Source organism: Pleurodeles waltl, chromosome 7 (assembly GCF_031143425.1).
Source record: "Pleurodeles waltl isolate 20211129_DDA chromosome 7, aPleWal1.hap1.20221129, whole genome shotgun sequence".
NCBI classification, from domain to species: domain Eukaryota; kingdom Metazoa; phylum Chordata; class Amphibia; order Caudata; family Salamandridae; genus Pleurodeles; species Pleurodeles waltl.
Window position 1 is genome coordinate 1,057,120,128 of NC_090446.1, and position 19,103 is coordinate 1,057,139,230.

At 44.7% G+C, this 19,103-nt stretch overlaps 1 protein-coding gene across 8 annotated transcripts in view; it reads right to left on the minus strand.

The window, feature by feature from the left end:
• RHBDL3 (rhomboid like 3) overlaps window positions 1–19,103 on the minus strand; it is a 541,614-nt gene that overhangs the window by 238,762 nt on the left and 283,749 nt on the right. Inside the window, exon 1 of one of the 8 annotated variants that reach the window (XM_069199953.1) lies at window positions 10,358–10,543. The exons of the other annotated variants lie outside the window; for them this stretch is intronic. Coding sequence (XP_069056054.1) covers window positions 10,358–10,414 — 57 coding nt within the window. The 5' untranslated portion in view covers window positions 10,415–10,543. Of the gene's footprint in view, window positions 1–10,357; window positions 10,544–19,103 lie in introns of those variants that run through there. 8 annotated transcript variants of the gene reach the window in all.

Below are 19,103 nucleotides of genomic sequence, written 5' to 3' on the forward strand. Positions count from 1 at the left end.
CAATCACTCAGGTTCAAAATAAGCCACGGTTGAATGCTATGCTCTAGAATAATTAAAGCTCTATCCAAAATACTCTCCTCTTGAAATTTGTATACCTATATGTTGTTAATTCTTGAAAAGATTATAACTTTGATGTTTATTTTGCGTGCAGTGTTATCGCTTGGTGTCATACGGGTTCTCTGTTGTTCTCTTCAAGGGAATAGGCTGCACTTTGCCAATGCGCACCTGTCCTCAATTCCCAAGCTCATCAAGTCTTTCAAGCTCCCCTTCTGCAGCTATGCTAACAACACCCAGATGTAATGAAGTTTGTAAGACCACAGGGCTACAAGACCTCCAGCCTCAGTGAATGCCTCATAAAAGGAATAGTGGGTTTGGAAGAATCATCTTAAACTTAACGTCTCCAAAACAGAATCATGTGGATCATGGCAAATTTCTTACTCTGTATTCACCTGGACTCAGGGAATAGGACGACCAACAACCATACCGATCAAGCTGAAAATCCTTGGTGTCGTTATGGATTCCATACTCTCATTTCAAATCCAGGTCATCAAAGTGAATGGAGAGACATTCTGCATGCCGAGATCATATCTTAGGGCTTTCCTACAAGATAAAGGCACCACTAGCCCTAGTGTAGTCGAATCAGCTGATGTAAATGAGATGCTCTAAAAACTTAATCAACAACCTAGAACAATTTCAGAAGGCTTGAGCCAGATAAGTAATAAACCCGAATAGATGGGATCACACTAGCTCTGCAGTCTAGGCTCTATACTGGCTGCTAGTCACAAGCAGAATCTCCTTAAAAGCCTTCTGCCTTGCGCAATGAGTAGTCCATGGGATAGGAATGAACTCTAAACTTTGCCAAACAGACATGGGAGAAACCTCAGATTGAGAATGGCACCAGTCCTGATAATTTTCCCTTTTAAAAAACTTTTATCAGTGGGAGCTCTAGCTGTATATATTTGTTTAGATATTCAGGTTGTGAGGTGTGTACCAAAAAGAACAAAATATCATGAACAGCCGTGTAGAATTCAGAACTCAAATAACACCTGGCTGTTCCCAAAATCATGGCTCAAGTAACTCGAAGATTACAAAAACCATCCCTCACATTCTGTTGGCTTGATGGTCCAAGCATAGACACATCTTCATATCTCTGCACCAAGGCTGAAGCACATACCTTAAATTTCACATATAACACCAAAACATACCAATAACAGGTGAAACTTCTACCAATACCTTAAACAAGGGACCCTAAACAAGAAGCTACTTACTTGACCAACTGGAAAGCACTTTAGGGCCCCGTGATGTGGTAGGAAAGTCCTTTAGAAATGCTGCCGTACAATGCAACTATACTGCATGCACCAGTAATAATCTGAAGCTCACACAGCAAGGACTGCTAGGGCCATCACTGGTTCTAAAATTGGCTACTGTTCTACCATGTTCTTGGGTGCAGTTAAGAAGCAATTTTGCAAACTTCACGATTTATAAAATAATGTTCCTGGAGTGTACATGCTACACCTCGGCATAATTACATCTTTATGGTTCTCAGACATCTTTACAGGATGCCCAGCTATTTTGAGAAGAAGCAGGAATAATACGCTGACATTAGACAGTTGAGACCAAGTGGAAAAAACAATTTTGACATTTCTAGTAAGAAGAAAGTGAGAACTGATGGAAGCGTTTGTGCTCTTGAGGCTACCAACTAAGGAACTACAAGATTAATTAAGACCAGAGCATAGTCCATTAGGGCAGCACATACCGTGTTTTGATTTATCTACTCAAGGTACTGTGTCCACTCAACAAATTAATGCCCCTACAGAGAAAACAAAACACTATATACAAGATTATCCCGGTGCCTATACCGGTGAGGATGCTGACAGACACTTTTTTTGAACTGGTCAAATGTATTGAATGTTTCAGGTCTCAACAAGGCCCTAATACATTTTCTATGTCACAAGATTTGACCACGGGTGGGAGAAATTGTGATTTTATTTGCTTGTGTGCAAGAATTGCATGAAAAAGCACAAACAGAAGGGTAAAAAATGAATAAAAACCCATACGCTAACACAACTGGGAATAATCGAGGTTTGTAAAAAAAGGAAGAAACTGCCAGCACCTAACATGGATACAACTCTTTTGTGAACCATACATGGATTAATTCGAATCACCCACATTTTGAGGAGATTGTAGGTTATTGAATCTCCCAACTGTGTTTATGGTTTAGTTGGATCTGTACATTTGTTTTCCCAAAGATGCATCTTATCAAAAAACGTTTTTATTACATGGACTGCTGGGAAGACCGATTTAGGAGAATTAATTATGACCCTCTCAAATTTGATCAGGCATAATTTTTAGATACAATATCAATAATTTAATTCACATTCAAATTACATGCCCGCGAGACCCATCAACTCTCCCGTAGAACGTTAACAGTTCCCGCAGACCAAACAAAAATAACTTGACCCAGGCCAGACACAAATAAACCTATACAATCTTTTACACTGTGGCCCTCAGAGAAACTTAGTTTGCAATATGAACAAACACATCAAACAACGCGGCGAAGAGCGGCAGAACGTCCCAGTAAAATAAGTAATTACTTTTGTAATTTCGTTTGTAAATGAACATATAACAGATGCAGCTGTATTTCCACACTGGTGCGCTCCCGAATGATCGGGAGTCATTTTTATGTAAATGTACTTTTATGCAAGCCCGGCAATGTATGAAGCGGTTCCAAATAAATGATTTTAATATTCCTCTCATGCTCATTTTGCTCTTTATCGCTGCTCGCTCTTAACTCTGAGGCGTTTGTCTGTCCTAGAGCAGAATGCTGTTTTTATGAAGATTTTTTTCGAATCCAAAATAAATCGAGGCTTTAAATCTTTTTGAAAATCTAAGAGTGAAGCTGCAGAGAGCTGTTATTTCTAAGTCATTACTTCGTATAATTCTTATTTTGCAGGAAGAAGGGCAATTTAAAAAAGCACTGCATCAACTGTAATTAGGGCTGCCATCCTCCATTAGGAGATAATGGAGTGTGAGGGCCCGGTAGGGCGGCGCGCGGCCACTCTGGGGCTGCCCTAATAATCCGAGGCTTGGATGTTTAATGGATGCGCCGTCGATGTGTATACAGCCGAGCAGAGATGTCCTGAAGCATAAGGAAAGGACAAGTCAGTCTCCGTGTGCTATAAACACAGATGTCTAAACTGTTTGTGCACTGGGCGGTTGGGGGAGGGGCGCGGAAGGGACACACAGTACTGGGCCTTTGTTACTTGTTTGGCTGTACGATTCCAAGTGAAAACTGCACAGTATGGACGGCCATTTCTAGACCTTACTTACACAAATTCCCCCCTAGAGACATTTCGAGCTCCATGTAGTGCCCAGATCCAACTACACGAAGTGCACATACCTCAGGCCTGAGTTCACTTACTATTCAAAGTCTAGTCCAAGCGCGTGCAGGGGAAAGGGCTTGGTGTAGTGGCGCAGGGCGAACATTTTCGGTGACAGATGTGTCGGAGTCTATGTTGTTGCAACAGATGTCATTACTGTCTATGGGGCCTTTATAATTTGGTGGTCTGGAAAATTCGCCCCAAACTAGCAGAGCTCCTGGTCCACCAAACCTGTGGTTCACCCACTGTATTTAGAAGGAGGGGAACAGTCTAGTTTCCAGTGGCACAATGTGAGCTTCCCCTACTTTCTGAATCTTTTGACAGACAACCTATCTCCAGAGGGCTGGTGGGCCTTCCAAGATTCATGTTTTCTGCCTGGGTCCGCAATCCTGTGCTTGGCGTAACCAGGCAGGAAAGTGACAACAAATGAAAACTCTGTATACTTCAGAGTGTTCTAAATGCAAAAACACATATTGAGGGGGCAGCAAAGACATGGTAGGCCACCTAGGATGCATTTTTGGTGAAAGCGCTTCCGTTGAGTCAGAAGAAGGACCTTTGTTGCAAGTGGCTCACCAGGCAAGCGGTCAACTCAAGACGGAGCGGGGCAAGCCAATGCGGGGACTCTGCGAGTCATCGCGGCCCACCCTATCACTTCACATAGCCACTATGTTATCACATCAGACCCTGATTCTTCCACTAGGAATGGTTCGATTGATGGAGAGGGAAAAGGGAAAGAACAAACATTCCCATGCTGTTTTCTAGACTCAACTTAGCACTAAATACAGGTTGTAATCTAACGTTTAAAGAAATCTGTTAAGTGAGTCCCAATTCCTAATTTTTATGCAAGACCATGACATTTTGATTCAGGCTGTAACTTATAAGGGACAATGTTCATGCAACTTCAGGTCCAAAGGGACATCCTGAGCACAACTTTGTATTGCAATTTTCTTGAAACACATAACACAACTTCCTGTTCTAAGCTACTGAATATCACTTGATGTAGTAAACTGTATGAGACACATGAATTAAAATGTACAGTATGTTCTCATAAATTACTACTGTAGTGTGCTATAATATGGATGGCTAACTGAATACAGCTTCACGTTCAAAATACTAAGGACCACTCTGTCTTCAGCTTCCAAATCTAAGGAACACTCTTACAGGACAATTAAGTTCTGAACTACTTGGTTCCTTCAGCATGTTGCCTGTACATGTGGTGGATGATCGTCTATAAAGGATCCCAAACTGGCTTAGAAACAATGGTGTTACTTTGGTGTGATCTCTGCAGATCTTCCATATTGATGCGGGTCGAGATTGTCTTCGATGGTGGAGTATGCTTGCACGGCCAGAACAATATCAGGTTAGTATTATGATGGTCATGTAATAGGAGTCAGGTTCTGGTCCCTTCTGCCAAAGGCGGCAAAGTTCCTTCTGCATCATATTAAGCAGCATGTACGCATATTTAATGCAGATTCATGATTCAACGGCCACTCTTTTTTTAAACAGATTTGTATTGCTTTTGTACATAAACATGCATTGCTATGCGAGTTATGGAGAGAGTACTTTCAGAATTTACAGTTTCAAAATGCATATATTACATGTCAATTGTGCATTACAGGCCTGAGTATAGAACATGTTATAATGTTATTCATATTGGCCGAATCCACTCATGCACTTAAAACTATGCTATCAACTATTAACATCTTCCCCCTTCTCGCCACCTCCTACTCTAGGTTACCCACAGGATTAGATTTTGGTTGGGCTTTCCCAGACAGTGATGTATTCTATATTCTCCATCCCTGGGTACGATCAAGGTATGCCATAGCCTTGATCAGGCAGTAAGAAACTGCCAGGGGTGTCAGGATCTGTCTCTCTTAGACATTCTACTAGGGCATCCTATGGTCTGGCTTCTTCTATAGTGCTGTGTCCTCTCTTTACATCCTGAAACAGTACAGCTCCCTCTTATCCTGCCCACCTTCTGAGGGTCTCTTTCCATTTATATACCAGAGGGCTTATGGCTGTTTTCCATTTCATTGTAGTCTCGCGTTTTGCCAGGCTTAGAGCTAAGTCTGCAAATTCAGTAGTTATCTTCTGTTTGGTGGGCCAAGCGAACCCTCCCAGCAGACAAGTCAGGGCAGAGCAGGGAAGAGTTCTATCCATTACGTCATTAATGCAGTCCACCTCTCCTCTCCAATAGTCTCTGACATGTGGGCAGTACCACACCATAGGTAACATTTCAGCTCCTTGTGCTCTGCAGCGTGGGCACCGCATGTCTTGTAACACATAGGTTTGCATAATTTTGCCCAGGGTGAGATAGGCTCTGTGTAAATAGTAGTAGTTAATCAATTTGAAGCTAGTGTTGTGGGACACCGTGTATATGTTGGTCAGGATTAATGCCCATTGGGTGTCTGTGAACGGGAGTCCGACGTCATCCTCACATTTTTGTTGCAGTTCTGTCAGTGGTGCATTAACATCTGCCTTAAGTGCCAAGTACAAGAAGAGTGTGATTGCCCTTGTTTTGCCAGTTGTAGTACAGAGTATGGTACTACTCTGATGGGCTGGGGGTTTCACTGATCCCTGTCCCCAATGGTTTTGCACTGTTAATGTCATTGTAGGATGCAATAGGAACTGCCCAGGGGGCAAGTCATATGTCTCCATTAATATTCAACTGCTGCTCTTGATGCAAGTTTCATGTTCAAAGTTCTACGAAGCGTCCCCAATAGGCTTTTATGATACAAGAACATTTATACAGAATAATGGTTCACTTGAAATGTTTCCATATTATAGGGCTTCTTGGCATGAGTAATGCGCACAGTAGCTGTTGCCACCGTTGGGAATCTAGGCCTGTTGGCCTAGATCCTGCTTCCCTGGATATATTAGTTCACCTACTGGCCACACCAGCATCTCAAATGTCTTTATTTACACTTTCATCGATCTACCAGCCTGCAGGCACAAATAGAATTTGCTCATGTGAATGGTGTGGATGGTGTGCCAGGGTTCGCAACTCTGCTCACAGGAACGCAGCATCATTTCAAACATGGTGAAGGAGTAATTTTTTGAGTGGGGCAGTGCACATACTTAAATGATTGTGCAGCATGGTGCAGTACAGATTAAGAGAAATATTTCTCATCAACAACGCGACACGGAGATATACATTAAGTAAGAGATTTTGAAAAGCTGAATATGACTCAAACCTTATTTTGTGGATAGAGCACAAATGTAGTAGCACCGGTGCTCGCTTGTAAATCTGAACTGAATCGGAGGGAGCAGTGTTGAATTTCCCAGGTTTTGTAATAAAATTATGGCCATGCAGAGTAAGGCCAAAATTTTAAAAATTTGAAAAATAATAAATTAGTAAACCAGGAAAATACATGTCTAATATTGTTGAATTGTTATTACCACGTTGACATTTGTGAAATTTCAATAATTTGGCATAATTTAAGAGTACTTTCTGTTCCTTCACAGAAACAACTATTCTAGTCTCTGTTAACATTTAATCAACAACTTACATAAAAATGCGTCTTTGTGTCTGTCCGTTTTATGCTTTGGTACAAATCCTACCAAGTAAAGTTTCACAAAGTTATGGTGCCTTCTGGTATAGTAACATTTGTTCCCAAAACACATTTTGTGGATATGGGGTAAGAGTGGACACTTGAACAAGAAATACTGTTTTTTTAATAAATAGGGATACTTAGATGTAGAAAGGAAAATATTTAATGAGACAGCCATACAATAGTGGAGACAGAGTACAGATGAAATGAGACTCCATCTGCTAGTATTTGGTGTATTCTTAAGTGCCTGTTTTTTTTTAACATTTCTTAAAATGGTTTACATGCTTAAACCTGCTTCTCTAAAGCATTCAAATTCTATCTCTACCTTACCAGCAGTGATACTGACCTTGTCCAGATATTTCAGAAAATGTGAACAGCTACCCGGCCAAGACCTAAACGATACTTAGGACACAATATTTTTGCCAGACGATATTTAGACCACAATATGCTGTTACCATATCCCAGGGACTATTGCCTGGCTCCTAGTTCAATGGACTCTGTTGAGTCCTGCCTGCGTTGTCCTATCTGCCAGGGTTTTCACCGGAATGCTATGGTTATGTCAGCATGGTGTATTCCAGAGAGAACCGACAGAGACTGGAGCAACAGGACGGTTTCCTGCATTGAGAAGTAACAGCCAAGACTGCCTCGCGTGTTGCTACTTAATGTATAAAATACTGTTTCCTACTAGGACCGTTTCTGATCGTCTTTTCACTTACGCCACCCTTTTCATCTGCAGGGACTTTTCGCCAGTATGAACAGTACATTTTTAATTGGTCCGTCATTACGAAGTAAGATAGCCCTGAAAATGACATGAGACTATCCTGTCAGACTTTCAGATTAGAAAACGATGCTTAAAATAATATGTATTGTTATAGTTGCCCCTAATCTGGCTGAAGGTGAAAATACATTTTGGTGATATAGCGAAGAAAAATGATTGGGGAAATTGGGTGTAAAAGGGTCAGGAACTGATCAGAAACTTTGAAATTGGATTTAGTTGCAATTTTGTGAAAAGCCAGTACCCGCAGCTGGTGATTCAGGCAAATGAGTGTCAAGCCTGAGAAAATACTGAACTAAAACCTGACCACAGTAGTCGGAGAATCGACAGTTGAAGTTAGCCCTCCATCCTTTCCAGAGGTGTTCTTGGGGCATGGAAAGGCATTCCAAAGGATTAACACCTGTATCCCTGTTGTAGGCAAAATCCATAAGGTTTGACAATGTGATAGCTCAAACTGGAATCTGGCGGATATTTTCAACCAGGAGGTACTAATGCAGCTGGAAATTAAATTGTGACACTTTTATGTTACTGCAAACAGATTATTGATAATGTAATCATCTACAATGTCTACTATTGAGCCATTACAAAACTCCAAAGTGAAAATATATTTTTACAAGTGTTCACATTGTATAGGGCACATTTGCACATGGGGAGTTGACAATGCTAGAAGGTTCAATGTTAAATTTTCTCCTTTTATGTGAAGAAAGGTGGAGGAATTTTAAATATGTAACTTAACAATAGAGACATTATAATAAATGCAGCTTTTATGAATTGTGTGTCTCCAATTGATGACATTTTTGTAAAAAAAAAAAAAAACTTTACTGCATGCTTCTATTTCGACATTTAAAATTACCAAACAAATGTTCATCAAATCTCACTTTGAAAACAAGTATTCATATTTTTCGATTTACAAGTCACGAGAAAGGGCACTGAGAGGTAAAGAGATTACACCAAAATTGCAGCTGTTAACAACAGTCACCAAAAAATGTTAGAATATGTGGAGACCTCAATTAGCAATGACTCAAAAACTGCCTTCTGCTCATTCAAACGTTGAATCAAGTGACTGCCTCAAATCGAACCCGATCAAAACAGAATTCCTGTTTAGAGCCAATCCAGGAATCGATGTCTGGTATGAGATTAGATGGCTTTATCTCTCAACTCTCCACAGAATCCAAATCACTCAGCTTCACTCTGAACGAGACCCCTTCTTCAGGACTCACATATCCAAGAGAATGCATCACTCTTCTGCAGAAGTAAGTCCTTTATCCCCCAGCCAGCCTCTTGCCATTCTCCACCTAGATGGTGGTAGCAGCCTACTTGCACACATTTGTTGCACTAAAAACATCTGTACTTATAATGGGGCACTAAATGGGCAAAATATACGGCTTTTGTATGTGCTTTCTGACTTGGATGAGAAAGTGTTATTATGCAGATCATGTATTATCCCCAACAATATTTACTACTGAATGAACTGGAATGGTCGAGGCATGTCTAGTGTCCTTGTGTTTTGCAATTCAATTTAAGGTATTATGCTGCGGCCAGTCATAAGCTTTTATATCTCCTAATGCAGTTAGAGGGGACCTGGACAGGCCACTTATGCAGAGCCCAACTTCTTCTCACGGTGTATAGAAGCATGGACTCATCAACATCCATCATTACAGGTATTCATTTGTGTAATGCGCATGCAGTTAGGGCGTCATCCATTGTCCCACCTCTTCATTGATCCAAAGGAGACTTAGACTTAGGCAGGACATGCCTGCATTGTCATGGACCTTCTCTCAGTCACAGGGGTGAGGCTAGGCAACTTAGGTATCATGTCACGGGGAATTAGACTAGCCACTGATGCATCCGATAACCCTCCATGCAATAAAAGGAGTGAGGACAGGCCATTCAAGTATCTCATACCTCTTCCTTCAATACAAAGAGCTCTGGACAGGCCATTTACGTATCTAGCACTCTTCATTGAATACAAAGGGGCGTGGGTAGGTCATCCATGCACTGCCATTCAGCCAGGGGACCTCAACATGCCAGTCATGTGTCAGACACCTTTGTATTCAACAAAACTGGTGTGGACAGGCCATTCTTGTATCTCATGCCTCTTCATTCAATAACAAGGGTGTGGACAGGCCATCCATGTATGGCATATAGCATCATCCAGTCATCTCGAAAAGGGGCGTGACTCGTCGGCCTGTATTGAAGCCACGGTAAGTGCACCTCTCGGCCAGCATGAACGGGGAAGGGGGGGAGTGCGGAGGACCCGTAGTTTAGTGCCATGAAAACTCCAGACAACGCTTTTCTCCCACTTCATATGCACGTCACTGCTCCTGCGTCTTCCTTGGGCTGGTCTGGTTAGCGTATGGTTGCCTCGAGCGGTTCGGCCTTTCTAATGCCCTTTCTATATACACTTAGCGCCCTTTCCGTATCACCATATATAGTCAATACACAAAAACTCAAGTGCGAATATAATTATATACATGCAGCCATCGTAGTAAAACCAAACACAAATATTCAAATTCTGTCATCCAATCATAAACGCTCCTATCTCTAGGGTATAAATTAAAAAGCAAAGTTGCAGTAATTTATGCAAAGAAAAGACACCAATGTTTACAGCAGGTGATCTGATCTCGTAGCGCTTCTTACGACAAACTAACCTTTACTCTAGGCGCCAGGGGTTGTCGCGATACCCAGCATGGAATGTGAACCGCCATAGACAGCGAAGTGCGGATAGCGCCTCGCCGATAAACAACAGGTTCACTGGGCTTCCAGGCCGCAGGGACCGGTGCGAGGCGGCCGCGTCTGGCCCATGTCAGGGCCTCTTCTCCTCATGAGACCTTCAATGGCGCCCGGGCCTCCCCTCTCCGCACTTCCTTCAGCAAACCGGGGGGCGCGCGGAAGGCGGAGGGTGTCAGACCCAATTATCTTAGGGTCCCACCAGCGATTTCATGCAAGGGTTAGCGAGAGTTTTAATTATGCTTCGCGCTAATTCCCCTAATCCCACCTCCCCCAACAGACAGGAACCGTCAACAAAAATGGAAATATGCTAACCGGCGCCAATAAGTAATTGTTGTGTAACTACCAATCCTTGTCTTTGCCAAGTCTCTGTGTGTGTACATGTGTGTGATGGGGGGAGCGGCGGTGGCGTGTTATTGGAAAAAGTTGGAACCATCACTTCTGTGGTTTATGGATATTTCAATCTAATAATTGAATTCAAGTTATACACAGTGGAAAAAGTACAATATGCGTCACAAACGCCACACTATGAATAATTTTCTTATAGAGTGCAAATGTAATTCAGATCTTAATGGCAAACTTTGCACAGAACAATTTTGCAAAATCTAAGAATGTTATGATGGTCTCGGGGACTGTGGGGTCGATGATACCTTTGAATCGAAGAAGACAAAAAGTATACATGGGTAACAAAACTATATATTAAATTCCAGGTCCTCGAAGATGAGCTCTTCAGGCCAGAAATTACTCTTTCCAACACTAGGTGCAGAAATGAGAAAAACAAGCACGTTTGTAGCGCGAAACGGAGGTATCAAGACAACACCCGGTGGAGAAAAGGGTTGTAATAGTTCAATGTTAACATCCATGTTAGGGGTAGGAAATCCATACATAAATACCAACATAAAACAGAATGGTTCAAACTCGAGTTCAGCCCCGTTTAAAGCAGTCATCGTCTAAAACCCCTGCGTTGGCGAGCTTCGTTACTGCTGTTATGTTTGTCACTTAAAACAAAAAACATCTTCTCATATGGTGGGCATGACTTGGTTGACAACATGCTGCTGCTGAATGCGAAACATTTAGCAGCCGCAGCACTCGCTTGTGTACTTCAAGAGCTATTGAGCACGGCTGAACACACACCAGTGGTGGGTCGAAGGGCTTATTAAGAAACGATGGGGTTATATTGCAGGAAAGTGTGGATCTTTGCACTATTCATGAGGGTAGCCAGCTTGGAGGAAGGGTGGCCGAGGAGACCAGGCGGTATTCCCATCTTCACAGGATGGGGCACCATGTGTGGCCACAGAATTTCACATGTCTGGTCGCCATATTGCTGCTGGTGGGGGGTGGCTACTCTGTCATTTGATGCAACCATCGAATCATCATTTTGATCCTGTAGAGTAATACAAAACAAGCACTGACAAAGCCAAAAGACTTGACCTTAGCAAGCTAGGGCGATGGTTATTTTGAAAGGAGGTCCCACAAAAATAAAAAGAAGAATAAAAAAAGAAAACATGCCACCGCCTAAATGTCCTGGCCATACACTTTGTAAGGAAATGCCTCCTTGGCATTGTTACACCCTGACTTTTTGCCTTTTGCTGATGCCAGTTATGATTCAAAGTGTGCTGGGACCCTGCTAACCAGGCCCCAGCAGCAGTGATCTTTCCCTAAACTGTACCCTTGCTTCCACAATTGGCATAGCCCTGGAACTCAGATAAGTCCCTTGTAAATGTTACCCCTGGTACCAAGGGCCCTGATGCCAAGGAAGGTCTCTAAGGGCTGCAGCATGGCTTGTGTGTGCTGGTGGGAAGAAAATGACTAAGTCGACATGGCACTCCCCTCAGAGTGCCATGTCAACCTCACACTGCCTGTGGCATAGGTGAGTCACCCCTCTAGAAGGCCTTACAGCCCTAAGGCAGGGTGCACTATACCACAGGTGATGGCATATGTGCATGAGCACTATGCCCCTAAAGTGTCTAAGCAAAACCTTAGACATTGTAAGTGCAGGGTAGCCATAAAGAGTATATGGGCTGGGAGTTTGTCAAACACAAACTTCACAATTCCATAATGGCTACACTGAAATCTGGGGAGTTTGGTATCAAACTTCTCAGCACAATAAATGCACACTGATGCCAGTGTGGAATTTATTGTAAAATACACCCAGAGGGCATCTTAGAGATGCCCCCTGAATACCACCAGTCTGACTTCTAGTGTTAGGCTGACCAGTTTCTGCAAGCCTGCCACCACCAGACGAGTTGCTGGCCACATGGGGAGAGTGCCTTTGTCACTCTGTGGCCAGAACAAAGCCTGTACTGGGTGGAGGTGCTTCTTACCTCCCCCTGCAGGAACTGTAACACCTGGTGGTGAGCCTCAAAGGCTCACCCCTTTTGTTACAGCGCCCCAAGGCATCCCAGCTAGTGGAGATGCCCGCCCCTCCGGCCACTGCCCCCACTTTTAGCAGCAAGGCTGGAGGAGATAATGAGAAAAACAAGGAGGAGTCACACACCAGTTAGGACAGCCCCTAAGGTGCCCTGAGCTGAGGTGACCCCTGCCTTTAGAAATCCTCTTAAGGTTGAAGGATTCCCCCAATAGGATTAAGGATGTGTCCCCTCCCCTCAGGGAGGAGGCACAAAGAGAATGTAGCCACCCTCCAGGACAGTAGCCATTAGCTACTGCCCCCAGACCTAAACACACCCCTAAATTTAGTATTTAGGGGCACTCCAGAACCCAGGAAATCAGATTCCTGCAACCTGAAACAAGAAGAAGGACTGCTGACCTGAAAGCCCTGCAGAGTCGATGGAGACGACAACTGCTTTGGCCCCAGCCCTACCGGCCTGTCTCCTGACTCGAAGAAAACTGCAAAAGCGATGCATCTGACAGGGACCAGCGACCTCTGAAGCCTCAGAGGACTGCCCTGAACCGAAGGACCAAGAAACTCCTGTGAGTAGCAGCTCTGCTCAACAACTGAAACAACTTTTGCAACTTTCTTGCAACTTCTAAAGACTTCACTCTTCCCGCCGGAAGCGTGAGACTTCACCCTATGCACCCGACGCCCCCGGCTCGAGCTCCAGAGAACCAACACCACAGGGAGGACTCCCAGGCAGCTGCAACCTCATGAGTAGCTTGAGACGATCCCCCTGGACTCCCACAGCAACGCATGCAGAGAGAATCCAGAGGCTACCCCTGACCGCGACTGCCTGTAACAAGGGACCCGACGCCTGGACCAAGCACTGCACCCACAGCCCCCAGGACCAGAAGGAACCGAACCTCAGTGCAGGAGTGACCATCAGGTGACCCTCTGCCTAGCCCAGTTGGTAGCTGGCCCCAGAAGCTCTCCGTAGCCTGCCTGCACTGCTAGAGTGACCCCTGGGTCTCTCCATTGATTCTAATACAAAACCCAACGCCTGCTTTGCACATTGTACCCGGCCACCCCTGTGCCGCTGAGGGTGTATTTTGTGTGCCTACTTGTGTCCCCCCCAGTGCTCTACAAAACCCCCCTGGTCTGCCCTCTGAGGACACGGGTACTTACCTGCTGGCAGACTGGAACTGGGGCACCCCTGTCCTTCATAGGTGCCTATGTGTTTTGGGCACCTCTTTGACCTCTGCACCTGACCCGCCCTGTGCTGCTGGTGTGGTAACTTTGGGGTTGTCTTGAACCCCCAACGGTGGGCTGCCTATGCCCAGAAACTTAGACTTGTAAGTGTCTTACTTACCTGACAAACTAACCATTACTTACCTCCCCCAGGAACTGTTGATTTTTGCTGTGTCCACTTTTAAAATAGCTTTTTGCCATGTTTACTAAAACTGTGTATGCTATCGCCCTAATTCAAAGTTCCTAACTTACCTGTGTGGAGTACCTTGCATTTTATGTATTTACTTCAAATCTTGAACTTGTGGTTCTAAAATTAAATTAAGAAAATATATTTTTCTATATAAAAACCTATTGGCCTGGAGTAAGTCTTTGAGTGTGTGTTCCTCATTTATTGCCTGTGTGTGTACAACAAATGCTTAACACTACCCTCTGATAAGCTGTAGGAAGTTGGCTCTGTATGTGCTATTTCAAAGTAAGGAATAGCATGCACAGAGTCCAAGGGTTCCCCTTAGAGGTAAGATAGTGGCAAAAATAGATAATACTAATGCTCTATTTTGTGGTAGTGTGGTCGAGCAGTAGGCTTATCCAAGGAGTAGTGTTAAGCATTTGTTGTACATACACATAGACAATAAATGAGGTACACACACTCAGAGACAAATCCAGCCAATAGGTTTTTATATAGAAAAATATCTTTTCTTAGTTTATTTTAAGAACCACAGGTTCAAATTCTACATGTAATATCTCATTCGAAAGGTATTGCAGGTAAGTACTTTAGGAACTTCAAATCATCAAAATTGCATGTATACTTTTCAAGTTATTCACAAATAGCTGTTTTAAAAGTGGACACAGTGCAATTTTCACAGTTCCTAGGGGAGGTAAGTATTTGTTAGGTTAACCAGGTAAGTAAGACACTTACAGGGCTTAGTTCTTGGTCCAAGGTAGCCCACCGTTGGGGGTTCAGAGCAACCCCAAAGTCACCACCCCAGCAGCTCAGGGCCGGTCAGGTGCAGAGTTCAAAGTGGTGCCCAAAACACGTAGGCTAGAATGGAGAGAAGGGGGTGCCCCGGTTCCGGTCTGCTTGCAGGTAAGTACCCGCGTCTTCGGAGGGCAGACCAGGGGGGTTTTGTAGGGCACCGGGGGGGACACAAGCCCACACAGAAATTTCACCCTCAGCAGCGCGGGGGCGGCCGGGTGCAGTGTAGAAACAAGCGTCGGGTTTTCAATGTTAGTCTATGAGAGATCTCGGGATCTCTTCAGCGCTGTAGGCAGGCAAGGGGGGGGTTCCTCGGGGAAACCTCCACTTGGGCAAGGGAGAGGGACTCCTGGGGGTCACTTCTCCAGTGAAAGTCCGGTCCTTCAGGTCCTGGGGGCTGCGGGTGCAGGGTCTCTCCCAGGCGTCGGGACTTTGGATTCAAAGAGTCGCGGTCAGGGGAAGCCTCGGGATTCCCTCTGCAGGCGGCGCTGTGGGGGCTCAGGGGGGACAGGTTTTGGTACTCACAGTATCAGAGTAGTCCTGGGGTCCCTCCTGAGGTGTTGGATCTCCACCAGCCGAGTCGGGGTCGCCGGGTGCAGTGTTGCAAGTCTCACGCTTCTTGCGGGGAGCTTGCAGGGTTCTTTAAAGCTGCTGGAAACAAAGTTGCAGCTTTTCTTGGAGCAGGTCCGCTGTCCTCGGGAGTTTCTTGTCTTTTCGAAGCCGGGGCAGTCCTCAGAGGATGTCGAGGTCGCTGGTCCCTTTGGAAGGCGTCGCTGGAGCAGGATCTTTGGAAGGCAGGAGACAGGCCGGTGAGTTTCTGGAGCCAAGGCAGTTGTCGTCTTCTGGTCTTCCTCTGCAGGGGTTTTCAGCTAGGCAGTCCTTCTTCTTGTAGTTGCAGGAATCTAATTTTCTAGGGTTCAGGGTAGCCCTTAAATACTAAATTTAAGGGCGTGTTTAGGTCTGGGGGGTTAGTAGCCAATGGCTACTAGCCCTGAGGGTGGGTACACCCTCTTTGTGCCTCCTCCCAAGGGGAGGGGGTCACAATCCTAACCCTATTGGGGGAATCCTCCATCTGCAAGATGGAGGATTTCTAAAAGTTAGAGTCACTTCAGCTCAGGACACCTTAGGGGCTGTCCTGACTGGCCAGTGACTCCTCCTTGTTTTTCTCATTATTTTCTCCGGCCTTGCCGCCAAAAGTGGGGCCTGGCCGGAGGGGGCGGGCAACTCCACTAGCTGGAGTGTCCTGCTGGGTTGGCACAAAGGAGGTGAGCCTTTGAGGCTCACCGCCAGGTGTGACAATTCCTGCCTGGGGGAGGTGTTAGCATCTCCACCCAGTGCAGGCTTTGTTACTGGCCTCAGAGTGACAAAGGCACTCTCCCCATGGGGCCAGCAACATGTCTCGGTTTGTGGCAGGCTGCTAAAACTAGTCAGCCTACACAGAGAGTCGGTTAAGTTTCAGGGGGCACCTCTAAGGTGCCCTCTGGGGTGTATTTTACAATAAAATGTACACTGGCATCAGTGTGCATTTATTGTGCTGAGAAGTTTGATACCAAACTTCCCAGTTTTCAGTGTAGCCATTATGGTGCTGTGGAGTTCGTGTTTGACAAACTCCCAGACCATATACTCTTATGGCTACCCTGCACTTACAATGTCTAAGGTTTTGTTTAGACACTGTAGGGGTACCATGCTCATGCACTGGTACCCTCACCTATGGTATAGTGCACCCTGCCTTAGGGCTGTAAGGCCTGCTAGAGGGGTGTCTTACCTATACTGCATAGGCAGTGAGAGGCTGGCATGGCACCCTGAGGGGAGTGCCATGTCGACTTACTCGTTTTGTCCTCACTAGCACACACAAGCTGGCAAGCAGTGTGTCTGTGCTGAGTGAGAGGTCTCCAGGGTGGCATAAGACATGCTGCAGCCCTTAGAGACCTTCCTTGGCATCAGGGCCCTTGGTACTAGAAATACCAGTTACAAGGGACTTATCTGGATGCCAGGGTCTGCCAATTGTGGATACAAAAGTACAGGTTAGGGAAAGAACACTGGTGCTGGGGCCTGGTTAGCAGGCCTCAGCACACTTTCAATTGTAAACATAGCATCAGCAAAGGCAAAAAGTCAGGGGGCAACCATGCCAAGGAGGCATTTCCTTACATAAGCCTACTGCTCGACCACACTACCACAAAATAGAACATTAAAATTATCTAATTTTGCCACTATCTTACCTCTAAGGGGAACCCTTGGACTCTGTGCACACTATTTCTGATTTTGAAACAGAATATACAGAGCCAACTTCCTACATTGGTGGATCAGCAGTGGGGTCTAAGACTTTGCATTTGCTGGACTATTCAGCCAATACCTGATCACACAACTAAAATTCCCAAAATTGTCATTAGAAACTGATTTTTGAAATTTGAGCTATTTTTCTAAATGTTTAAAAGTCCTGCTAGGGCCTTGTGTAAGTCCTTGTTAGAAATTTCTTAGATACCATTTTCAGTTTTAACACTATTAAAAGGAAAATCAGTATTTAGGCAAGGAAAAACTGTATTGGCTTTGAATTACTGTAACCTTAAGACATAGGCCCTCATTACAATCGTGGTGGCGGTCGGACCGCCGCCAATGTGGTGGTCCGACCACCACATTACCACTGCGGCGGTTGGACCGCCAGCACTGCACTTTACTGCCACAGGATGGACTGGCAGTGCTGGAAGTCCTAACACGCAGGACAGCGCTGCTTGCTACGCTGCACTGGGGATTACAACTCCCCTCTACACCAGCGGTTTCATGGCGGTAGCACAGCCAAGAAACAGCTGGTGGAAACAGGGTGCAGGGAGCCCAAAGGGGGAACTTAGCATGGGCAGTGCAGGGCCCCCCCTGGCCAGCCCCGTCAGACAGTGCAGACAGAGAACTTTGCGACGGGTGCTGGTGCACCCTCCGCACTACATCATTGCCACCGGCTCTATTACGAGCTGGCGACAATGCTGTAGGCCGTTTCCTGCTGGGCCAGAGGGTGGAAATTCTGTTTCCGTCCGCTGACCCAGCAGGAAACTCAAAATGGGACAGACAAAGAGGCGGGCGCAATGGTGGCAACCTACCCGTCGGGACTTTGGCAGACAGGCTTTTCCGTCTGCCGAAGTCATAATCGACCCCATAGTTTTAAAAGACATGGGTGGCTAAAAATAAATTTAAAAAAAGTCATAATCGACCCCATTGTTTTAAAACACAAGGTTGTCTAAAAATAAATTAAAAAAATGATTAAGCGTGTAAAGATAAAATATGGGCAAAGCAAAATATCAGTCTGCCCGACATTCCACCGAAGGACACTTCTATTTAGGCAGATATGCATATATGATCAAGCAAAAGGCCATCACTCACACTTCAAGAACGCCACTGCCTCATGCTGTATGCCGAGTGAAGCAAAATGTGAATCGTAGCTGAACAGATAAACACATGAAGAGGGAACCCCCCAAAGACTTTATGCATGTTCATGGGTATGCTTTTTTACTTATTATATTTGTCTTCATATATTTTAACATAAGGAGTAACGTCATGAAAACATCAGAAGACCACAGCCCCATAACCAGCTCAATGTGGGGGTATTTTGTGGGAGTATTTTGTGCACATGGCCTTGTTTCTATTTGTCGACTGACTGTAAGACTAGACTGAAAAAGAATTTCAGCAATGTCTAATCAAAATATGCAGTGCATAAGTGAGAGACCACAGGCTTGAATTCCTTAATAATTTGGCATGGGGCACAGAGGGGGATATTTGTTACAGTACAATTGTTGTGATTTATTCAACAAGGAGTGGATGAAAGGGATGTAGTTTTTTGTGTACCTGTACAAATAGTGAGAGGTATAAGGGAAAAACAGTTCCATGCATTGCACATTTGAGCGCCACAAAACAGTGGAAAATCAGTTTTCTTCATATTGGTTGATACAGGATTTGATTAAATATTCCCAATCATTGTTTGGAAATGTAAAACTCTCCATAGCTTTCTCGCCATCCAACAGGTTGTACTCTAAGCATCGAGCACTTTCTTTGCCTGCACCCCCTTCCACGACATTTTATTTTGATCATTGGAACAAACTAGAATAGCAGGCAATGGGAAATATAT